General features: G+C 33.0%; 1 protein-coding gene across 3 annotated transcripts in view; it reads right to left on the minus strand.

The window, feature by feature from the left end:
• Positions 1 to 6,280: 6,280 nt before the first annotated feature.
• The window catches only part of CUNHXorf57 (chromosome unknown CXorf57 homolog), a 63,994-nt gene continuing 43,910 nt past the window's right edge, over positions 6,281 to 26,364 (minus strand). For all 3 annotated transcript variants that reach the window (XM_011380982.2, XM_011380981.2, XM_011380980.2), the window contains 3 exons: positions 12,417 to 12,707; positions 9,452 to 9,619; positions 6,281 to 7,560 (listed from right to left, as the gene is read on the minus strand). In XM_011380982.2, coding sequence (XP_011379284.1) covers positions 7,430 to 7,560; positions 9,452 to 9,619; positions 12,417 to 12,707 — 590 coding nt within the window. In that variant the 3' untranslated portion in view covers positions 6,281 to 7,429. The remainder of the gene's footprint in view (positions 7,561 to 9,451; positions 9,620 to 12,416; positions 12,708 to 26,364) is intronic.

A 26,364-nucleotide genomic window follows, 5' to 3' on the forward strand; every position in this document is an offset into this window, starting at 1 on the left:
TTAATTTTTAATATTTAGAACTTTAAATTCTAGTTCTTTACAATGTATAGACAGGTTTATAATTTTTTCAATGCTTCCTTTATTGTAAGTTCTGTTTTTAATCAGGAGTACACCGGACACTAGCACTACTCAGACATTGCTATGGAGTCAACTGGTCTGGGCAAGTTGCTGTGATAGGAAGATTGCAATGTGTGCCCAGGGCTGGTAAAGGAACAGATAAATAGACAATACAAACAGAGATATCAGGAGTCTGATTGGGCCAAGAGTCAGAAAACTAGATGAACAGACATCAGGATGTCAAGAAAGCAGAAAGACACCAGGTCAAAAGGAGGGCAGGCACAATGGTAGTCAGAAGTCTAAGGAAAGTAGTCTGGAATCAAGAAAGCTACTAGGGTCAAGGAACAGGATAACATAAAATAGGAAGATAAGAGACATTGTTTAAGTTGATGATCAATGAGACTATTTCTTCACCCTACTTCTTGTCTGTTCTTAAGCATCTGAGATATTAGAGTTGGAGTGGACCCTGCAGGTGGGAAGCAACAGTTAACACCACTAAGCAGAGGGGAAGAATTTAGAGAATCTACATTTGAACCTAATGAATAAACCCCAACAGAAGCACAATACCAATACAAGCCTTTCTATCACAGCGCCAATTACACATCTGTATATCCCCTCCTCTACAGCACCTGGCATTAGTAACACTTTACACATAGTAATCACTTAATAATTATTTGTGGACTCGAACTGAAAAAGTTTAAAGGTCTTGTGTATTATCTTATGGTCTATTTAATAGTAAACACAAGTAGTTTATTATTTTGCTATTAGCACTACCATTTTGATGTTAAAATTCATAATAAAGCCTGTACTCACTAGACAAAAACAAATTATCGAACTGAAAACATTAGTGTTATTATTGTCAAAACCATCAGTTTGCTGATAGCTAACAGATATCTGTGATAAATTCAACATCAGCATTCAATATGCAAATAATTAGCAAAGTCCTAGACATTTTAAAACATTTTCCTACCAGTTATTAAATTGTTTCTAAAGGAAAATCTTTTCCTAAAATAGTTTAAAAACTGATTAGTGAGGAGTTAGCTAAATCTATCAGAAATCAAATTTTGTTAGATAATATTAACACAAATAATATTAACAGTTTCAAATATTTACATTATATATTTATTTATTTGTTTATTTATTTATTTATTTGCACAAAATAAATTACATGCCTTAAAAATGACAACTTTCCCATAACATTTTGTGGCAGTGCCTGTGTAGAGAACTTTATTAAACTTAAGTTGCTGCTCTGGAGGTTTAAGTGCATGACTTTATATGGTAACCAGCATTATACACCTTGTATATAAGTGCTTTTATGTTTACTTTTATGGCTTTCAGAGAGAGTCATAACTTATAAATATAATTTTAGGTTGTTTTTAAAAAATTGCAGTTACATAAAATTAGTCCTGGAACAATAAATACACATCAATGCAATTTTCCTGTTAACTCTTAAGGCAATTTGCTGGAGGGTGAGTGGTCTAGTGCTTATTTAGTGTTGTTAAGGGTTTCTTTTCTGGGGAACACCTATGTTAGATTCACTTGGAAGTTTATTAAAAATGAAGATTTATAGGTTCCACCTCCAGTCATCCAAAATCAGAATGAGGAAAATATCTAAGAATTCATATTGTTAAATAAGCTCTCCAGGTAATTCTTAATACATTTTATAATTTAAGAACTTTAGCTCATACAAATTGTACATGATGAATAGTACTGGATCTATTTTTAAGTTTGACAGATTAACTGCTGTCATTTTACTTCAACCTCTTTGTGTTTCAATTTCCAATCTATAAAGGTTTGATGTTTATTTGTACTTCAGGTGGTGCTCTGAACATTTTTGAAGCATCTTAAAAAAACAGAAGCTTGCACAAGTGCCGATTCTACAATAACTAGTATTATATCCTCGGGAAAATAAAAACCTATCTGGGAATTTCCTGTCATTTACACAATAACAGAGGTTGGGATTAGAATTTATCAGGTCTTTTCCAGATCTGACATGCTAGCACTCTATGAAAATGAAAGCTCTTTTAGAAAGGATCCACTATTTTTTCCTTTCTATCAGCACAATTCATGATGAAGCTGCACTGAGAGTAGATGAAACTGAGGAGGTAAGTTCAAAGTATTGGGTAAAGCTTGAGCTCTAATAAAACTAGCAAGTGCTTGAAACAGTACTATATACCAGCAATTTTCAAACTTCTCTGCACATTAGAATCACCTGGGGAGCTGTTAACTATCTTTGATGCCCAGGTTATACCCCAAACAGAAACTTGGGGCATGACATCTAGGCATAATTTTATAACTCTCCAGATGATACCAATATGAAGCCAAGTCTGAGAACCACTGATATATAGTACTGTTTCAAACACTTAATACTAGACTTTTCCAATTGTGTGTACCTTAATATTAAGTATCTTAGCAAAGGTATGTAATTAATATTGATACAGGCATAGAAAAGGTAAGGAACATTTCGATTTTTTTCATGTGAATGAATGACAGTTGTGGCAAACCCAAAATTTAAAGAAGAGGAAGCACAGGACTGTGTTTCTAATAGAATACGGGTACCTTTGATTATTCATAGCAATCTTCCAACTTTGGGCTAGGTGACTTTAACTTAGTGTATATTCAAAAGGAAGAAAAATTAATCTTAATATTACCCCAAGCAAAATATGATAAATAAGACCTGATATTATAAAAGCACTTGATGTCAAAATTCAAATATGCCTAGGACCATATGACAGCAAAGATACCTGAAAGTCATTTAATTTTACTTGGTTATTAAGATATTGCCTTTGTGATTTGGGAAGGAAGAATTTTTTGTGTTAGATTTTTTTTTTTCAGTGGGAATCTGTTAAGAATTTGACCATGAGAATCAGGCAAGATGCCTAAATCTGTATTATAATGTTATCTACAAAATGTACATGGACTATATCCACTTCTCTTGATCTCATTTGTTATCTAGCCGGTCCTCCTGATTTCACTTTTGCTCCCTACATTAGTAGGATACGTTTGACTGCTGGTCAGAGACCCAAATTAATTATGGCATAAACAAGATAGAAGTTTATTTTTCTTTCATGTGACAGCCAAAACAAGTAAGCAGTACAAAGTTGGTATGGCAGCTCCACAATATCACAGACCTGGACTCCTACTAGCTGGTTGTGTTGACATCCCTAGAGTGTTGTTCTCCTCTGCATAATCCAAGATGTCTCACCGCCATGCTCACATTCCCAGCGAAAAGGGGAGAAAAAAGAGAGCATTTCCTCATAATCTTTGAGAACAGTTCAGAAAGTGTATATATCACTTATGCTCACTTCCCATTGGCCAGAACTTAGTCATGAGACAATATATCTAGTTAAGAGGAAACAAAGAAAAGTATTCTTTATCCTAGGTAGCCATGTGCTTGGGTAAAAATTAAGAGATCTATTACTATAGAAGAGGAGAATAGGTATTAGGGTATAACTAGCAATCTCTGCAAACCTCCTTATAATCTATTCTCCTTCCAGGAGAGAGTGGCCATTCTAAAACGTGAATCAAATCATGGCATGTACTGGCCACAAACCATTTAATGACTTCTTAGTGCTCTGAAGATACAAACTAAAATCCTTACCATGGCCCCAAGGTTCTGCATAGTCTATAAGAGCCCTTGTCTATTGGCTTGTCTCATCTTGTACTCCACTTTCTGTACTCCAGCCATGTCAGTTCTTTCTCAAGGCCCCAAACACATCTTGTGCTGCAAGGCCTTTGCATCCCAAGTTCATTTCCTCAGGAAAAACTTGTCCAGTGCTCCCCTCCCTGCCCTGGGCAGGCTTCCTGTGTTAAAAAGCACTAATATAAACCACATATATTTCCTTTGAGGCACTTATATCACTTATTTGTGCACTTATTTGAACGTCTTTCTTCTCCACAACACTGTAAGCTCTATGAAAATAGGCGCCATGACTGTTTTTGTGTGTAGTGTATTGTGTTCCTAGTGCTAACCCAGTGCTTGCCCAAGTGGGCATATTTGGATATATGCTGCAATAATTCAGCTCATTCTTTCATGAGCTTCAGGATTTGGAAAAGTTTATCTCCCAGTGACTTGATACACTAACTGAAATTTTATTATTATTCAAACATTTTACTTTGTGCTCAAATTAGACATGAAAAAAAAAACGGACTTTGGAGTTGTAAGCCTAACTATACACCTTAATTGCCTTGGCAATTTTACATTAAATCATTCAGTCTTTTTCTATTTCAGATCTCCCTCTACAAAATAGATATTAAAATCTTGTTGGGGGCAACATCTAGATCTTAAGCTACTAGGGGTGAAATACAATAATTTCAGAATAGAATCAGAGGTAGTTGAATTCTTTAAAAAGAGTTGCTTGATTTTCAATGAAAATGTGCATATGATTAAAAAAGTTAAAATATTTCAGATTTCTGTTTTGAAAAAAATATATGTGTCACTGAACAGGCAACAACTTAGGAAGAACACTAGAGTAAAAGTAACTGAGATTCAAAGATTTCAAATTTTTTTTTACAATGAGTTGCTGTCATTGATAATAGTCTAATCATAACTTTAAAATGTTCTTCATAGAAAATCACATTTTCATGAAACACATTAAAATAATACAAAGACATTTTCAGTGTCCTAATAACATATTAATACACCAAAGAATAATAGAACTGGATGGGACCATTATTTTTCTAATTTTACAAATAATGAAATTAAGGTCAAGCAGTTTAAGTGGCTTTTCTTAAAGTTCCGCAGGGATTTAGGGATGGAGCTATAGCCAGCTTTAAATCTGTTCCCCACCCCCCCCAAATCTACTTTTTATTTCTTTAGTATAAAGAAAAGCAAAAACTTAGGGCTAAAAGTGCTATTAACATAACAAAGTAAGAATGAGGGATAATATAGTGGGTAGTATGACTTGGACCAATAAATAAGTTTATATGTAATGTTTCTATTTTGGAAAGTTGGGACAAATATAATACAGTATGACTTGACACAAATGTAATCTCAAATAACTGTAATTTTTGGATAGTCCACGTACCTTATTTTACTTATTAAATTTTAATATATTTTTCCTAAAATTCTTTCAGTAAAAGCAGTTGATTATTAAAATAAACAGGAACCAGTAATAGATATTTCATCTCCCATCAATTTACCTGAAAATTCTTGGGTAGCAATGCATAAAGAAGAAAAAAAAAAAAGAAAGAAAGAAAGAAAGAAAGAAAGAAAGAAAGAAAGAAAGAAAGAAAGAAAGAAAGAAAATGTACCTGAAAAGGTAACCAGTGAAATAGCAACCAGCTCAATTATAAACTATATAAATGATTTTGGGATAATAGAATTGGTTATAATCTATAGTCCATATTAGCAGAAGGTATCTAGCTAAAAACATCAAATATTTTAGTGTTACCAAGTAAAGGTTTTAAGTTTCTTAAAAGTCCTTATCTTAATATGAGTAAAATGAATGCAGTATAATTCCAACAAAGAAATAAAAATGGCAGAGAGAACATGTGCTCAGATTCTTCCCTTCTTTTAATAGCTTACCAATGGATTTCAATGTGTATATCTCATGTGCCATATAAAATTAGAAACTTCAGAGAGAGACTGTGGTCCTCTGGTAGACTATGTAATATTTCTTAACTTAGTAACTGACTTGTTAGCATGAAGGTGACATCACGGTAGTATATTTGTGTTGCTTTGGAATTAATGAACACATATTGCCACTTAAAGATAAATTCTGATGGTAGTTTGCTATTTTTCTTAGGAAACTATCACAATAGTTATCTAATTTTGCAACATCCAGAAATGTGGACAAAGATGTTTAACTCCAAATTTGGGTAGAAATGTTACTAGAATATAAAATAAATTGCCAGAGAATTTGTTTTTAAAAACCCTAAATTAAAAAAAAAATGTTCATATTTCTCATTCAATATGAGAACAGAAATTACACCTGCTAAAGTGTATAGTTTTGAAATCTCAGCCTGAGGTTTTAGTCAATAGCCACTTAAGTATTATTTTTTTCCCTTCCCCAATATTTATGTGGCACTAAAATTGAATTGTCTTATAAAGTTTATTATAGCTAAATACAAAAAACCCAGATTTCTTGATAAAACAACATTCTTCAACCCATATGGAAGAATCATATTGGTTCATTTAGCAAGTACATGTAGCTCTATTATAGGCCAAAAATATAAAAGACATCAAATCCATTCAAAATAATATGGGTGACCAAAAAAGTTATTGTTTTAACTTCTTTAATAGTACACTCAAATTTCAACATGAGGATTTATAATTTTAATTAACATTTAGACACACTTATAAAGAACAAAAGACTGAACACATTTATGAACAACATGTAGCATCTGTCTTTAGGTTCATGAGCTGCTCAACACATTTAAAATGTATAGAATGTGAAGTCACGGAACCATAGGGCTAGAAAGAAACTCCACAAGTTAACAGCTTACTACAATCAGATTTATCTTAATACAGAATAATTTTTAACTCGTGCGATAGTCATAGACGCACACAGATGTCAACCACATAGATGTCAGCCATATGGCCTTGCAAATGTGGAAAGGCCATTTACACTTAAATAGACAACCAGAATAAAATCAATTCTCTTAGTTACCGTTTTATACTTTGAATATGAGCACTTAAATGTTAATTTGAGATAAAATTTCACTAAACTCACATTACATGTATCAAAATTACAAATGAATACAGCAAGAACATAGACATACTGTAGCTTTTGGCTTTAAGATCACACACTGGTCAAAACATTTAGAAATTTAAAAGATATGAAGTCACAATAGGGAGTGGAAAACCATTAAGACAACTTAATTTAGCATTCACATTGTACAGCTGACCAAACTAAAGACCTGGGCAACTGGGCCATAACAACTAATGTGTGCTTTTGAAAATAATAGAAACTACCTTATTTATGAGAAATGCAGGTTTGCTACTTTAGAAGAATTTAATTGTCAAATTAGCAATTCAAAATTTCCCATTATAGGTGAATCAAAGTGGCAGGACGTTAAATGTTCATAAAAAGTTACTCTTCTAAGTCAGGATGCCTTCTGCTGAGGCTTTATAACAAAAGTACACTTCACAAATAAAACAGTGAACATAAATTATTACAAGTCAAGATAATAATCATATCAAAGTTACGTAAATTTTCTTGATTGACAAAAATTGTTTTGATGGCTGTTTCAGTAATAAATTTAAAATGAAGTGTGTTAGCTCCAAATACAAGACAAACATAAAACTACTTAGTAACTTTAGAGCTTAAGTGATATTTTTGCAGAAAAAAAGTTATTGATATTACCAACAAAATAATATCTTTAAAGCAGTGCCCTCTTTATAACCTGTAATAATTCCATTTTTCAATTTTTAATAAATATTATCTGGACTATAAATTTTATGCAAACAGACTTCTACCTTGTTGTTACCCAAATTACAGATATCCAAGATACAGACGACATGCGTTCTATCCAGCTCAGTTACTGCTTTTATAATATCACCTAAAAGTAAAAAGCATATGGTAAGTATTGTAAAATAGTTAAATATTTACTTGGATTTAGTATCATATAAGCTGATGTTTTTTTTCTAATATTAACACTGTCTTTCATCTTCTCCCTCTTCCCTCTGTTCATCACATTCATCAAAGTTATGTTACAGTAACTTCTGCAGAAAATAGTAACTTCTGCAGAAAATAGTGAATACATCAAACAGATACTACTAATAATGTTAAGATATGGGCTGGTACTCCAAAGCCATATTTAGTTATTTTTATTTTTTTATTTTTTTTAATGGAGCAGAGTAATATATATTTTCATGGTAACAAAAAGAAACTAGTTCATAAAAAATGTTTAAAAGATGACACCACCAATGTTATCTTATAAGCCACCACATTACATTATTCTGTACCTATTTTTATCTCTCAGTTTGGAATCACAGAAGGAATTAAAAAAGTTTTAAATCAGATCTGGGTTCAAATCTTAGCTGTCATCATGCTAGTAAATATGATTTTCAGTCTAATTATCTATAAATAGGGGATAATGATGTTCACCTTGCAAGGCTTTTATTAGGATTAGTCGTGACTTATGAAAATGCTCAGGCACAGTTGTTGGCACAGAGCTAAATTGACACCATTATTATTAATAATGCTATGTCATGAAAAACACAAAATGAATCACCTTGCTTTTGATTACATCACTTTTCTCCTCTACTGATTCTTGCCTTTCATCTTCCAAATGTTAACTGCTTTGGTAGAATGGCACTAACAACTTGTAGGTGTCTGAGAATTTTGCCTTGATATTTTATTTTAATAATAACATATACATATAGCAGAAGAAACATAACAGAAGTGAATATTGTATGAAGCAAGAACATGAGTGAACAAATATTTAAACTACATATTAAGGCATGAATTAAGAAATGCAGAATTTCTGGAAGTCTAAGGAGCTGCAGTGTAAGAAGTAATACTGCAAGTCAGCTAATATGTCATCTCTAAAAAAGACTCGGGAAAAGGAACAAACTTCATCTCTTTTTAAAAAAAATCATTTTATTAGTTTCAAGTACACAGTACATTGGTTAGACATTTATATAATTTATAAAACGATCCTCCAAATTGCTCTTTCTCTCCTCTGGCTTTCTACCTAGTCATTACATTAATGTTAACTGCATTCCCTATGCCATGCTTTCTTATAAAATTAGCTACTCATGTTCAGTTTGCAGTAACCATTAATGCCAAAAGTTAATCATCAGGCACAGCTCATAAGATTTGTTTAAAAACAACATACACCCAAGAGTTTCATCAGCATAGGAAGACCAACCACAAAATCCCAAGATAATAAAGGCTTTCTTAAAAGTGAATAAAATATATATACATATATTTGGTATATTATGTAGAAAACTAAACAATTAGTTGGTTGAAGGGCTTCACTATTGGGATTACATACCCTTTTAGCACTCCTCAAGGAATTTATTGCATAGCACTTGAATAACTAAATGTTTATAAGAGAAAACAATTGTACTATATTATACTATGGAGGTATTAAAATTTCAGGCAATTATAAGGTGAAAGAACAAATTATCTTGCTTGAGTTAAAAGGAGAGAATAGCAGAATCTGCACTGCTCATATGCATACCACTTAGGTCTAATGAATACTTACATTTAGAATTGTATTATAAGAGAACATTCTTAATGCTTGCCTCGAATAGAAACCATGAATCCATTCAATTTTATTTAAAAATATATTCTCACTTATAGGTCTTGGGTATGTTTACCAAATGGGTAAACTGTATTAAATGTTAAGGTTAGATTGTTTATATAATATCTTAAGGTTAAGACTGTTTACAATATTAATTAATTTTGATTTCTGAATGAAAAGAATAATGAGATCGTCTTACCCGCAATTGCTCTTGGACCTGGCACCCTTTCATTACCATTTACTTCCTGTGGATATACACAGCTGTAATTCATGCAGGTTAATAACGTGTCTATTTGAGATGCTCGGATATCTTCTGGACAATACATGGGTAGGAATGCGACATCAATTGCTATCTCATGGTTCAGACCTGTTATTGAAAAATCACACTTTATTAAAAGTTCAGTGGGTTAGTACATGGTGCTAAGGAGGCCAAATTTGCAGGTTTGATCCTAACATATGCCAAAAAGCTTCATATCTGTAAAAAACTGTGTTTCAAAACTACAGACTAAACCCTTAGCTGTGCAAACATTTATGAATACATGCTATTGTTTGAAAGAGGAGACACTTCAGCACAATATATCACTATTGCTGGAAATAACAATCCAAAAAATTTTCCCTACTGATGAAAAGTTGAAATCTTAATATACAGAGGACAGCCTGGTCATAAATGAAAACATAAATGAAAACATGTAGAGTGCTTTCTTGGTCATTCTTGACAGATGCCATTACAAGATAGGTGAATTCAGAGAAGTACTGCTTCCCTTATTGCCGTTTGGACTTAAATATATATGGTACAGTATGTATAGTAGTAACTAGGTTCCATCTGTCCTCAAATATACAAGACAAGTGTCAAACACTTACCATTAGGGCTATTAAAAGCTGCAATAGAAAAGGGGCTATTGGGAAATAACCAAAGTGAATCCTGACCTATGACTGTCATCTCTTTATTTCGGTCAATGTCAGATAAGTTGGATAAAAGGCAAGGGTTTGGGCTGGGTACTAAAGGCTGAGTAGAATTTAAATAAACAGGAGAGTATTTCAGGGAATAGCCAAAAGTAACGACCAGAGTAAGGAGCCCATTGTGGCTGGAGCAAGGATAAACACAAAGAGCAAAGATTTAAAACTCTATGAATTCTACCCAGTCACCCAAACCAGAAACCTGAGAGCTATCTTTAACTCCTCCCTTTTGTTCTTCTCTGACATTGTTAACCGTGTCCTACAGATTCCAGGACCTTAATATCTTTCCTATTCATCCCTACAGCAATTCTTAAGTACTGAGTATGGGCCAATTATGGGTAAGCAAAGTCCTTCCTGTAGAGCTGTAAACTAATTCAGAAACGCAAGCTCATTCTTTCCTTTTTATGGGCAAATGATACTAAATTCCATAGCTTTAATGTAACATACAACTAAAAGCTACTTAAAGATTTCTAAAGATTATTAAAATTTGGTATTCATAAACTAAAATAGTCATGATATCTAGAATTTATGGAGTATTTCAACTCAGTATTATAGCAAGTGTAGTTATCCAATGAATTTTAACAATGCTGCAAAACTCATGTGAATGTGTACATTCTGGTATCTTATTTCCTTGATTCCAAGACTAAATTTAATGCTAAGATATATAATCTACTGAATTAGTTTGTTTTAATAAAAAGGAAACACTGCATTAAATGTACCCACTGACCATAAGATGCATTCCAACTTGTAAATGTGAAAAAAAAAAAGTATGCCTTAGAATTGAGAAAATATCGGAAGCTGAAAATCCTGATATTTTCAGGAAGGTTTATTGTCAGCATGTCATTGATGGTAATTTTTGAGTTGCTTTCTAAATTGTAAAATAAGGTGATTTATATTCAACATTATTAATAACATTTGCTTTGAGTTCTTTAGTTAAAACTAGAGTTCAGAGTTGTGTTAGAGAAAAAAAAATGTCAGGTTCCCATATAATTCAACTTCTGTGTTTCCAGAAGATCTCATGATTTCAATGGTTACATTTTGTGATATATGGGAAATCTTTGCTGTAATTTTTGTTTCCTATTAAAACCAAGATATAAAACCAAGATTGGTAAAGTACTCAAAGAGAACAAGTCATGCAGTCTACTGAAAAGCAGCATTTGAAACTTATGTCTAAGGCTGTCTAACAAAGTCAGTGGAAATTTATACTTTTCATAGATTATACACATATACACAATCACATATACGTACATATTTATGTGTAAGGGGGTAGGAAAGTGGGAGTAGAAGAGAGTAAAGGGGAAAAAGGAATCTTGATAGAGGTCAAGGTAATTCATTCCAGTAGTCTAGATATAAAAATCTATAAACTGCATTTTCTTTCAGGCATTAAATTAATTTACAAATGATTTTTCCTCATTCTTCCATTTTAAAACAATGAGACCTTCCTTTAAAACACAAATACAAATAAAATTTTTTCCCTTGACTTTGAGATTAGCTCATTTTGGCTAAAATTTTATGTTAAAATTATTTTTTGTGTACATTTTCCCTCATTAAAAACAAATTTAAAAATAAATATGTTTAAAAATGTGTTGACTCCTTTAAATTTCTGTAAGTTCATTAGCTACTTCTAGCTTTTGAACAACTTGAGAAAATCAGCTCATTTTCCCTTATCAGACATGAGAAGTTTATTCAGTGGCTTCTTTCTGTTCAACCTGAGTTACCTGAGAATTTTATTTTCTTCAGGGCTAAACAGGTCTCTGTTCATAGGAGCTTCTCTTGCTTAGCACCCTTTCCTCTTTAACCTATATTTTACCTTTCAATGGTTCAGGTTCTCTGAAAAAGAGGCAGATAATATGGGCCGGAAACTGATGGCTAATGGGGAACAGAATCAGTTTCAGCAGCAGTCAGACAGAGGTGAGGAAAGTTCCCTAGATTCCCAATCTTTTCTCCTCATATACTTTCTGAGGACTTGCCAATGTTCAAAAGCCCACGATTAGAGCTTAATGTACATTATTCATTTGGTTTGAGCCAAATAGGAGTTCTCATTGGGCTTAATTTGTGTGTGTGTGTGTGTGTGTGTGTGTGTGTGTGTGTGTGTGTGTGTGTGTGTGTGTGTTGTGGGGGTGCTTATTTTTTGAATCAAAATATTACCATCTATATTTAAAATATGCTAAATTCACAATATTCAAAGAGAAGAACAGTTGACTTACCTAGGATGGTTACTTCAAAATGTCCAAGGCTTCGGGCACTTTTAAAATCATTAAGTTTGGGGGGCCTTTCTTCTGGTGGTATGTATTTTGCAGGCTGAGAATTATACTGCTGAATAAGAAAACTTTTGTGTTCGACAGTAAATTTCCGTGGAATACTTTCAGGATAAACAGAGCTGTAGTGTAGGTGATCTACTAAGCCAAACTTTTTCTCTCTCCACAGCTGACTTTCCCACCCATGACTTATAGTTTTTCTGGCTTTCCCCTGCATACTAGTGCTTACGCTTTCTCGACCTGTTAAAGACACAATGAATAGACACAATTGACATATAAACTAACCAAGTCAAATTATTCACTTCAAAAAAGCACAGATTAATGAGGAATAGTTTAACTTTAAAAATCAAACAACCACTCAGAAAAATGTAAACTGAATGTCCAAAAGATAATTCTTATTAAAGTAAGGAAAGAACTAAATTCACTTAAAAAATAAATATACTCCAAAGTATTAAAAAGTGATAGTTTTCTCTGTTAATAGCTTTATGGAGATTTGTAATTATCTTCTTTATACTTTTTCTATATTTTCTACATGCTCTTAAATAAACATATATTTTCTTTAGATTCAGTGACAAATTCAAGTTAAGTCAAATTCATGAGAATAATACCCTTTAGAGATGGGACCACCGCTCAATATTGGTGAAATTTAAGCTTAAAAAAAATTTTGTTAATCTTTGCTAATAGTAACCTGAACAAATACAAAACAGTCTTTTTTCTTGGATATAACTCACCTTCAAAAAGACCATTAATTTATTATATATTATACTACTTTCAGATATAAATAGCATATGGAAAACAAAGAGGGAATTAAATTGAGATGAAAGATCACTTCGATTCTTGATTGTTCAATTCATTTATGTACAATTTATCTAACACATTTAATTTTTAAGGCAGAATATAATTTCTCTCCTACACATTATGACATTCATTCATTCATAAAATATAATTACTGAGTACCTATTTTGTACCAGATACCATGCTAAGGAATTTTGTAAAATAATATTTTAATTGAGTAATATATCAGGGGAACTGAATATATATGGTAGAATCAGGAAAAAAACTAGGTTTTGGAACAAGACTCTCATGTTGTCAGTTCTGCTAGTGGAGGAAAGCTGACACAACTCTGTTTAAGAGTGTACCATGGTTGCTGAATTGCTTCCATGCATGCTGCCTATACTTTGGCGTTCATTATCATCCTGGCACTAGAAAACAGAAAACAAACAAACGAACAAAAACTTGCTGAGGCAAGGAGTATCAACAGTAAGTTTTCAGTGTGGTTAATGTACTACTTCTCCTTTCTTAACTTTATTACATATTCCCAGACTACTTTCTTGGTTCCTTAAACCTAAGAAGAGACTTACTGAAAATTTATTACAAGGTAAAATACTAGACTGAATTGTAAGAAAAGATGAAGCAGTTGAATACATACTTGTTACTCACCGGGGATGCAAAATATTGCAATATTACAATTTAAACTCAAAATTCAGTTGATGAATGCACTTAATTTCCTATAATCATGTTTAATAACAAAAATAATAAAACATTTAATCACACATAAAAATGAAAGGAATCGACCAAAGCCAAGAGAAAAAGTCAAAGCTAATAAGACTAAACTGAAGACTGGGCAATGATTTAATCTTTTTATCTTCTAGAAATAAATCTCCCTTCCGAAAACTAATAAAATAATATAGACCAGTGAAAAGTAGCTATTACAATGACCTAAGTTATACTGAGTGTTCCTCATCGATGTGTTGTAAAATATAGCATGCAAAGAACAAGTAAGAGGTTATTCCAATTTTTAAAAATTAAGTAATTATATTTAGCTTATAGGAAAAAATATCCTATGATTGACCCTGCCAGGAACAAGTTGGAATGTTTTCTATGCCTGTTTTCTTATTTGAGTGTTAATATTAAGAACTGGAAAGATATAAATGTTTATATGAAGAATTCCTCTGAAAAATCATGCTTTGTTTTTTTTAATTTAGTAACTTGGGATTGTAATTACCTATCCCAATTATATGTCCATAATTAATATAAATGGGTGTAAATTCAATACAAGAAATATTTGCAGGCACTCATTGTGACCAGCAAGATTTCAAAGGTAATAATTAGGAAGAAGATAAAATATATTTAGAATTTGGGTAAGATGGAAAATCATGAACTAGAATTCTTTTATTTTTAAGCTTGAATACTACTAAATTACCATATGAAACACATTATGTTTTTAAGCCCAAGGCATAACTAAGATATAGGTTAATAACCCAGAAAATTATACTTTTGTGTATATATATGATTACATATTGTAATTATAATCACTGTTATTTTAATGATTCATTTTACTCTTATTTCTGGTGAGAACTGATTTATAGTCTAATGAGGAAAAAAACCAGGGGAAGACCACATTTAGGTTGTGAGATATAAAAAGACACCGTATAAATGCATGTATATAGGCAGTGATTTTTTTTCTTCATAAAATCTACTCTGAGCATTTTATAATGTAGATAAGACTGATAGGTAGGGGTGTATGGAACATGGGTGAGGGAGAAGAGACTTTTCCCCTCTTGCTTCCACTGACTCCACCCTGGAGCAAGGTCTACAAGACTAGGAAAGAACAGGGTATTTCAGTTATTGATCAGGTCTATAATTAGCAGCAAGTAGATAACAGACTTTTTAAAGGATTGCATAAGTCAGAGGCTACCTATAATGTCTTTTGATCTCAATAGTACTGTTATTGTTTATTGTTAGCTTTCAATGTATGTTTTATCTACTTATCTAAGTTACCAGATATAAAGGATAAGATGTTAAATTTTGTAGCCTTCAAACAACCCAGCACAATCAAACCATTTGCACAAATTATATACTCATAAATGAGTGACTTTTAAGTTTACAGACATAGTAATTTCCAAAACTATCATGAAACATATCTGGGAATACATTAGTAACCATGTTAACACATATAAATCTAATTAATTAATTAAAATTGCAATATAATACACAAGTGAGACTACATCAAACTAAGAAGTTTGTGCACAGAAAAGTAAACCATCAACAAGATGAAAAAATAACCTGCTGAATAGGAGAAAATAATTGCAAATCACATATCCTATAAGGGATTAATATCCAAAATACATAAAGAACTCATTCAACTCAATAGTAAAAAAAATCAAACAATCTGATTAAAAAATGGGCAGAGGATCTGAAAAGACATTTTTCAAAAAAAGACATGCATATGGCTAACAGATCCATGAAAAGATGCTCAGCATCACTAATTAAGGAAAATGCAAATCAAAACCACAATGAGATATCACCTCACAGCTGTTAGAATGGCTTTTATCAAAAAGACAAGAATTTACAAGTGTTGATGAAGATGTGGGGAAAAAGGAACCCCTGTGCACTGTTGGTGGGAATGTAAATTAGTGTAGCTGCTATAGAAAACAGTGTAGAGGGTCCTAAAAAATGTAAAAATAGAACTACTGTATGATCTAGAAATTCCACTTCTGAGTATTTATCCAAAGAAAACAAATATACTAACTCTAAAAGATATATGCACCACCATGTCCATTGTAGTATTATTTACAATAGCCAAGACATGGAAACAAACTAAGTGTTCACTTAGTTTGATGGATGAATGGATATGTATAAATGATATACATACATATAATGGAATATTATTCAGTCATAAAACAATTAAATCTTGCATTTCCAATAACATTGGGCAGACCTTAAGGGCATTATGTTACGTAAAATAAGCCAGGAAGAGAAAGACAAATACTGCATCATCTCACTTACACGTGGAATCTTAAAACAAACAAACAAACAAACAAACAAACAAACAAACAAAAACCTTGAGCTTAGAGATACAGAGAAAAGATTGGTGATTGCCAGAGGCAGGGGTGGGGAGTGGGCAAAATAGATGAAAGGGTTCAAAAAGTACAAACTTCCAGTAATAAAATAAGTAAGTCGTAGGGATATAATGTAAAGCATGGTGGCTATAGTTAATAATACTGTACTGTATATTTGAAATTTACTGAGAGTAGATCTTAAAAGTTCTCATTACAAGAAAAATGTGTAACTATGTATGGTAATGGATGTTAACTAGACTTATTGTAGTGATCGTTTCACAGTATATCTAAATATCAACACATGTACACTTGAAACTAATATGTTATATGCCAAATATACCTCAACTCAAAAAAGAAAAAAAATAATGAATGTAAAAGAGCTTTGTAAATTAGGAAGGACCATTATAAATTTCATTTATCAGCTAATTCTTGAGAAACTATCTTGTAATAGAAATGCCATTTGGGGGCTTGGGACACTAACTGAATAGGCTTTGGCTTCTGCTCATTGATGAAGATAACATGTAGTCTAGTTACATTTCTGTAGAAGTATATTTAATAATTAGGACCATTTAATTATCAGTTTCTTTAAGATTGTACCAAATCACTAAAAATTATCAATGTTTTCAATATTAATAGTCAAGAAAAAATGTAGAAAATGAGAAATGAAATATAAAGGCAATTATTTACATTAGATGAGCAAAATCATTTAAAAAATCTACAGAAAGTTAAATTCATATTAGTATTGCTATACTATCTTTCCTTTGTTTAGTACATGTCCAGTGTACCTTTCGCCAATTCTTTATATTGAACCTTTTTATATAAATTTGGTTAAGTGTGTCTCTTACATGTAGCATATAACTGCATTAATTTAAAAAATCATATCTGAAAGTTTAACATGTTTACATTTATTGAAATTGATAATGTATTTGAAATTATTCCAGTCGTGTTATTTTGTGTTTTCTCTTTGCATTTTTTCCTCTTTTTTCTGTCTTCCACTGTCCTGATCAAATTATAATTCTTTTTTTTCCTGTGCTACTTTGAAAGTTATAATTTTTTTAACTGTTGTTTCAGTATGTCCTCAAAATTTTAACTTTCATGTTTAAATCTAGAAAGCCCATAATTTATCTTCCCATCCATCTCATTTTAAATCGTATTCCAGTTTTTCTTTGTTTCAAATCCATGAAATTATTTATGACCACAGTTATTAATTTTTATTGCCTATGTTTATTTATATTTACCAATATTTTACCAACTTCATTGTTCATCATTTCTTCTTGTATTCTGCTACTTTTTAATTTCATTTTCCTTCTTTCAAAACTCTTTTGTAACTCATTCATTGAGACTCTATGAGTAATAACTCACAGTCTCTGAATATCTAAGAATATACTTATTTTACCCCACTCTTACAGTTTGTTAGTTAGATATAGAATTCTAGGTTGAAAAATATTTCCTTTCAACATTTTGAAGACATTATTCCATTGTCTAAGGCATCTATAATTGCTGAAAAGAAACCCTCTTATCTGATTATAATTCCTTTTGAAATAAATATGTATTTTCTCTCTGGCAGATTTTAAGATATTTACTATCTTCGATGCGCTGTATATTCACTATGATACATCTGGGTACAAATTTATTTAATTTTTCTGTTCAGGATTCATTGTGATCCTTCAATCTAGTGATTCATATATATCTTTAATTTTGAAAAAGTATATATTCAAATATTGCTTCTTCCTGATTATCTTATTCCATCCTCCTGGAACTTATATTAGAAATAAATTGGGGACTGGAGAAACACAGCAGAGTGAGAGACATACCCAGAACTCTCCCCTTGAAACAACAGTAAGCTAAACACCTAAACTCAACAAAAAACAACCAAACAGCACACCAGCATGTCTTAGCGTGGGATCTGCGCATAAGAGCAACCACAAATCAGAACCCTGGGTGTCCAATGGTGGACTGGGAGAAACAAAGAAGGCGCCTCTCACAGCTGCCGAGCTCCCTGTAGGAGAAAGGGGAAGGGAGAAGGTGTGGCGAGTTCCCTGAACAGCCCTGCCTGGGACTGCTGTGAGCTCCACGCGGCTGGAGGCAGAGCCCAGTCATCAGGGCAGAAAGCAGTGAAGCAGGACAGCAGCGAAACAACAGTTAATTTTTACCAGCCGTGGTTTCAAAACTGAGACTTAGCCACAGCCCCAAACCCCCAACCCAGAGGGCCCCTCCCCCATATCCTCCGAGACTGAACGTCACGAACCCCTGGGGGAATCTGAGAAAACAGTACCGAAACTGTCGCTACCACTGACAGGGACTGAGACTGAAGGTAGCGAGCATGATTAAATAAATACAAGGGGGAAAAAAAGGCATTATTATGGCTTTATACAAAGCAGGGATCCAAAAGGTTTAGACGCCATCTACTGGAAACCAAAAGAAAAACGCCTTCTTTGCAACAGGCTAGACAGACCATCATATAATAAATTTTCTTTCTGGAAAACAGCAGAATACATTTCCATTAATGCCCAGATGGAGAAATAGCCCATTAAACACCATGAACAACCAAGATGACAAGGCATCTCAGAAAAAAAGAGAAAAATCTCCAGAAAAGAAGCTTACAGACATAGAAATATGTGACTTAAGTAACAGAGAATTCAGGATGATACTTCTGAAAAAACTCAATGAGATCCAAAACGATTCATATCAACAATTTCAGAAACTGAAAACAACTAGATGAGCAGAATGAGTTCTTAAGCAAGGAGATTGAAACCCTCAACAAGAACCAAATAGAACTTCTGGAGATAAAGAACACACTGCAAGAATTGAAAAAATGAAATAGCAAGCTTGGGAAATAGAGTTGACCAAATGGAAGAAAGGATTAGTGATATCGAAGACAGAAATCTAGAAATAAGTCAGAAGGAAGAAGAGAGAAAGCGAAGAATGGAAAATAATGAAAGAGAAATATAAGAACTACCTGATACCATTAGAGAAAACAGAAGAATAATGGGCATTTTCGGGGAGGAAAAGGAGCAGGGATTAGAAAGCATTTTCAGACAAGTAGATGACGAGAATTTCCCAAATCTAAGGCATGAGCTGGAGCTTGGAAATGAAGAAGTCAAAAGTATACCCAATTATCTCAACGCAAAAAGCTTTTACCAAGACACATTGTATTATAGTTATCAAAAATCAAAGACAAAGACAGAATTCTCAGGGTAGCCAGGGAAAAGAAGACAGTAACCTATAAAAAAAACCCATCAGGTCTTCGTCGGACTTCTCAGCACAAACATTACAAACCAGAAAGGAGTGGAATCAAATATTCAAACTATTAAATGAAAGGAACTACCAGCCAAAAATAATGAATCCAGCTAGGCTATGCTTTAAATATGAAGGAGAAATAGAGGCCTTTCCAGACATACAAAAATTGAAGGAATTCTCTACTATGAGGCCTGCATTACAGGAAATACTGAAAGAGGTCAGCTCACCTAAAACAAAATGACCAAAAAAAGTACATAATTAGGAGTAAGGTGACTAGTAGGTTGATAGAAGCAGAGGGGTGCAACCATTACTAAGAACAGGGCATTATAAGCTTAAAGGATTAGAAGAAATTTGCTATACTAAGATACTAATGAATGTTCAGCATACATAGGGACAAACTGAGACAACAATGACTGAAAAGGGGAGGATTCAAAGACCCAAATTCGCAAAGGGGGATGGAGATAAGGCACATGCAAAAGAAAATGGACGACTGTATAATTATAACTATGCTTTTACGTATTTGTAATAGTAACCACACACAAAAGATTCAGAACTGAAGTATATAACATAAAAGAAGAAGAACCAGAGGCAAAACTCACAAAAGCCAACCAAAATGAACAAAACAGAAAAACAAGGACAAGGAAACAATGGAAACACCGAGCTACCAGAAAGGAAAAGATAAAATGGCTATAAGGAGACTTCGTATTTCAATAATCACCTTAAATGTAAAAGGACTGAACTCACCAATAAAAAGGCACAAAGTTACAGACTGGATCAAAGAACAAAATCCAACCATATGCTACCTCCAGGAGACACATGTCAGTTCCAAAGACAAATATAGACTGAAAATGAAAGGTTGGAAGATGATATTTCAAGCAAATGGCATTTAGAGAAAAGCGGGAATAGGGGTACTAATATCAGACAAAATAGACTTCAAAATAAAGAAGGTAAAGAAAGATACTGAGGGACACTTCATAATGATAAAGGGAATCATGCACTAAGAAGTCATAACACTTCTTAATATCTATGCTCCCAATCAGGGAGCCCTGAAATATGTAAAGCAATTACTAACAGAACTAAAGGGAGAAACAGACCAAAACACTATCGTACTAGAGGACCTAAATACCCCATTGTTGGATATGGACTGATCATCCAAACAGAAAATTAATAAGGAAATCACATCTTTAAATGACACATTAGTCCAACTGGACATAATTGACATTTACAGAGCCTTTCATCCCAAAACTGCTGCTTATACATTCTTCTCTAGTGCACATGGAACATTTTCAAACACTGACCACATACTGGGACACAGAGATAGCCTGAACAAATATAAGAGGGTTGAAATCATATCAACCACATTCTCTGATCATTATGCTTTGAAATTAGGGATTAACTGTAAAAATGATGTGGGGAGGACAACAAATACATGGAGATTAAACAACATGCTACTGAAGAATAATCAAGACAGAGAAGAAATAAAAAGAGAGATCAAGAGATACACAGAAACGAATGATAATGATAGTACAACATATCAAAACTTTTGGGACATGGCAAAAGTGGTCATAAGAGGAAAGTTCATATCATTACAGGCCTACCTCCAAAAACAAGAACAGGCTCAAATAAACAAGCAAATGTTTCATCTTTAAAAACTAGAAAAGTGACTACAGCCATGCTACCCTGAACAAGCCTGATCTCGTCTGATCTCGGAAGCTAATCAGGGTTAGTACATGGATGGGAGACCACCTGGGAAGACGAGGTGCCATAGGTGTAAAAAAAAAAAATAATAAGGGATTGTAAGCTGACAAGAACCTTACAATCTGTGAGGTAAACCAAGGGTTGCCTCACCTAAAGAATAAAAATAAAATAAAATAAAAACTAGGAAAAAAAGAACAAACGAAGCCTAAAGTCAGCAGAAGGAAAGAAATCATCGAAATTAGAGCAGAAATAAATGAAATTGAAAACAAAAAAAAAATAGAAAAAATAAATGCAACAAAGAGTCGTTCTTTGAGAAGGTTAATAAAATTGACAAAGCCCTGGCTAAACTCACTAAAGAAAAAAGAGAACGGACACAAATAAACAAAATCAGGAATGAAAGAGGTGAAATTACGACTGACATTGCAGAAATACCAAGGATCATACAAGAATACTATGAAAAAGTATATAACACCAAATTTAATAACCTCAAAGAAATGGACCAGTACTTAGAAAAATACAACCTTCCTAAACTGAATCAAGAACTGGAATCTCTAAACAAACTGATCAGCAGTATGGAAATTGAAGCAATCATCAAAAATCTACTAAAAAGCAAAAGTCCAGGACCAGATGGCTTCACCAGTGAATTCTACCAAATATTAAAAGATTTAATACCTATTTTCCTCAAACTCTTCTAAAAATTTGAAGGAGGCAATACTTCCCAACTCATTTTAGTAGGCCAATATTACCCTGATACCAAAACCTGGTAAAGATAACACACAAAAAAGCAAACTACAGATGAATATCTTTCATCAATACAGATGCTAAAATCCTAAATAAGATACTATCAAACTGAATGCAGCAACATGTTAAAAAGATTATACGCCTCGATCAAGCAAGCTTCATCCCAGAGGCAACATACGCAAATCGATTCATGTGTTACATCACATAAATAAATTAAAAAATAAGAATCATATCATCGTATCAATAAATGCAGAAAAAGCCTTCAACAAGATTCAGCATCCATTTATGATCAAAACACTTGATAAAATCGGTATAGAAGGAAAATACCTTAACACAATAAAGGCTATATATGACAAGCCCTCAGCCAACATTATGCATAATGGTGAAAAACTAAAAACCTTCCCTCTAAGATCAGGAACAAGGCAAGGCTGTCCACCATGGCCACTCTTATTCAATATAACATTGGAGGTCCTAGCAAGGGCAATCAGACAAAAGAAAGATGTAAAAGGCATCCAAATAGGAAATGAAGAAGTCAAACTGTCACTATTTGTGGATGACATGATTCTCTATATAGAAAACTCTAAGGACTCCACAAGAACACTACTAGAAACAATAAGCAAATACAGTAAAGTTCTGGATATAAAATCAACATTCAAAAATCCATAGTGTTCCTATACTTAATAATGAAGTGTCAGAAAAAGAAGTGGAAATAATAATTCCTTTTGCAATTGCAACAAAAAGAATAAAATACCTAGGAAAAAATCTCACGAAACATGTGAAGGACCTATATAATGTAAACTACAAGACCCTATTAAAAGAAATGGAGAAGATGCAAAGAAATGGAAGGATATTCTCTGTTCTTGGATTGGAAGAATCAACATAGTTAAAATGATCATATTACCTAAAGCATTATACAGATTTGATGTAATCCCCATCAAAATGCCATAGACATTTTTTAAAGAAATGGAACAAAAAATCATCAGATTTGTATGGAAGCACAGAAGACCCCGAATTGCTAAAGTCATCCTGAGAAAAAAGAACGAGGCTGGAGGCATCACTCTGCCTGACTTCAAATTATATTACAAAGTGACAGTAATCAAAACAGCATGGAATTGGCAGAAAAACAGACACATGGACCAGTGGAACAGAATCGAGAGTCCAGAAGTAAACTCATATTTATATGGGCAAATAATTTTTGACAAAAAAGCCAAAAACATACACTGGAGAAAGGAAAGCCTCTTCAATAAATGGTGCTGGGAAAACCGGAAAGCCACCTGCAAAAGAATGAAACTAGACTGTTGTTTATTACCACACACCAAAGGTAACTCAAAATAGATTAAGGACCTGAACATAAGACCTGAAACAATACAGTGCATAGAAGAAAACATAAGAACTAAACCGAAGGACTGTGGACTTAAAGAGGATTTAATGAATTTGACTTCAAAGGCAAGGGGAGTAAAAGCAAAGATAAATGATGGGACTACATCAAGCTAAAAAGCTTCTGCACAGCAAAAGAAACTGCCAACAAGGAAAAGAGACAACCATCTGAATGGGAATGTATATTTGCAAGCAATGCCTCTGATAAGGGCCTAATATCCAAAATATACAAAGAACTCATATGACTCAATAACAAAACAAAAACAAATGATCCAATCAAAAAATGGGCTGAGGACCTAAAGAGACACTTTTCCATAGAGGACATACAAATGGCCAACAAATATTTGAAAAGATGTTCAACATTGCTAGCTATTAGGGAAATGCAAATCAAAACCACAATGAGATACCATCTCACACCTGTCAGGATAGCTATAATCAACAGGACAAGTAATAACAAATGTTGGAGAGGATGCGGAGAAAAAAGAACCCTCATACATTGCTGGTGGGACTGCAAATTGGTACAGCCACTATGGAAAACAGTATGGAGGTTCCTCAAAAAACTAAGAATTGATCTACCGTATGATCCAGCAATCCCTCTACTGGGTATTTACCCCAAAGTCTTGAAAACTCATATCTGAAAAGATATTTGCACACCAATGTTCATAGCAGCATTATTCATGGCGGCCAGGACACAGAAGCAACCAAAGTGTCCTATAATAGATGATTGGCTAAAGAAGCTGTGGTTCATACATACAATGGAATATTACTCAGCCATAAGAGATGAAATACTGCCATTTGCTACAACATGGGAGGACCTCGAGATAATCATGCTAAGTGAAATAAGCCAGACAGAAAAAGCTGAAAATTACATGGTTTCACTTATATGTGGGATATAAACGTAAAATCAACAAATGAACAGGACAAACAAACAGAGACTCATGGACATGGAGTATTGACTAGTGGTTACCAGAGGGTTGGGTTTGGGGGAGGAGGGGAGAGGTGGATGGGGTAAAGGCGGTCAAATATGTGGTGACAGAAAGAAATCTAACTATGTAGGTGAACAACAGTGTAAATACATATATGCCTTACTGTTAAAGTGTACAGGTGAAACTTATTGGATTTCATTAACCAATGTCACCATAAAAAGTAAATTAATAAAAATAAATAAATAAATAAATTGGACTTTCTTATTCTATGCACCATGTCTCTCAACTTCTCTTTCACCTTCCCAATCTCTTTACAAATCTCTGGTATCATTTTCTTTGTATTTATCTTCTGAATACATTAATTCTCTCCTTATCTGCATTTGCTTACTTACTCTTCAACTCATTATATGTATTATATTATTTATTACTTATATATCATGTATATTATATTTAAAATATACATTATACAGATACATTATATATATACATATATACACATATATTCATATATGTTCATTTACATATATGTGTAAATATGTATATATGTATATTACACAGTCCTGGAATTCCAATATGCCAGTTCTTTTTCATATTGATCTGTTCCTGACTTATGGCTTCTATTCATTCATTTTTTTAAAAAAATTTATTGTATTAGTTTCAAGTATACAGTACATTGGTTAGACATTTATATACTTTATAAAATGATCCCTCTAATTGCTCTTTCTCTCCTCTGGCTCTCCACTTAGCCATTACATTAATGCTAACTGCATTCCTTATGCTGTGCTCCCCATCCCTGTGACCATCTGTCATCTACTAATTTGTACTTCTTTAACCTTTCACCTGCAACCCCCCTCCCCTCTGTCCATCTCCAGATTGTCCTCTATATTTGTGAGTCTGTTTTTGATTAGTTTGTTCTTTTTGTTCCTTAGATTCCACATATAAGTGAAAGCATTTATCTTTTTAAAATATTTATTGTAAAACCTCTTTCTGATTGGTCTAGTATTTCTAGTTCTTGGAGTATAAATTTTCCCAAATATTACATCTGATCACATTGCCTCAAGGTAGTTCATTTCCTTGGGAAGTCTGTCATTTTTTTAATCATGAATTTATTTTCTGTAAATGTTTTCCAACAGAGTCCCAAATACCCTAGGTTATAAGCCTCCCTTTAAAACCTGGGGGGTTTCTCACTGATTTCAGACCAGTTATTAGTGTTAATTCTTTAGCTCAGTGTCCTTGCCATTTCATAGTCATCTGAACTGTGATCACACATCCATACTACACAGTCCTGGGATTCCAAATTTTCTCAGGTGACTTTTTCCTACCCATTGCCCAGGGGATACAGGAAGTTTTCTGATACTTTCCCACGCTGATGGGCATAATTTCTCTGGCCATCCACAACCTTCCAACTTTATATTAGTTCTACCTCATATAGAAAGAGGCCTGTGGTCTGGACCCTCCTTTCCATGTAATTATTATACTTCAGCCTATAATCATTTAGGCTTACATCTAGTTTTGTACTGCCCATTAGCAGTTTTAGTTTTAGTTACTACTCACTACTAAATTTAAATTATTTTGTTTCTGCCATCTAAGTATTGTTCATTCTTGTTTTAAGCTTGGTTACACATTTATACTATAATTATTTCCCCTTTACTTTCTATATTTTTTTTGGGGGGGAGTGAAGATTCCAGATACTTTTGTGAGTTCTTAATCTGTCAGAATAACTAGAGGTCAATCTCAAAATAAGAATAACTTTAAAAGCAAGAATAACATAAAGTGGTAAAAAGTCTAGTCCAGAGAAATGACTATTTATAAGATCTGATTTCAACCAAATAACTCTAAGGATACCCTGCCAGAATTAAATTGTTTTATGAAATTACTTCAGAAATGAACCCAAAATTTAAACCAGTCAACCTAATAGCGAAGAAAGGAACTATATATTTTGAGCTTTATCTGTATTTATTGTCAAATTAAAATTAAACTTTCTGTTTAATTATTCTTCCAATAATTAAAAATAGTACATTTGAAGGGATTGCTACCAAAGACACAGATTGATAAATATATGTTTGTTCATAT

This window comes from Pteropus vampyrus, unplaced genomic scaffold (genome assembly GCF_000151845.1).
Source record: "Pteropus vampyrus isolate Shadow unplaced genomic scaffold, Pvam_2.0 Scaffold419, whole genome shotgun sequence".
Classification (NCBI taxonomy): domain Eukaryota; kingdom Metazoa; phylum Chordata; class Mammalia; order Chiroptera; family Pteropodidae; genus Pteropus; species Pteropus vampyrus.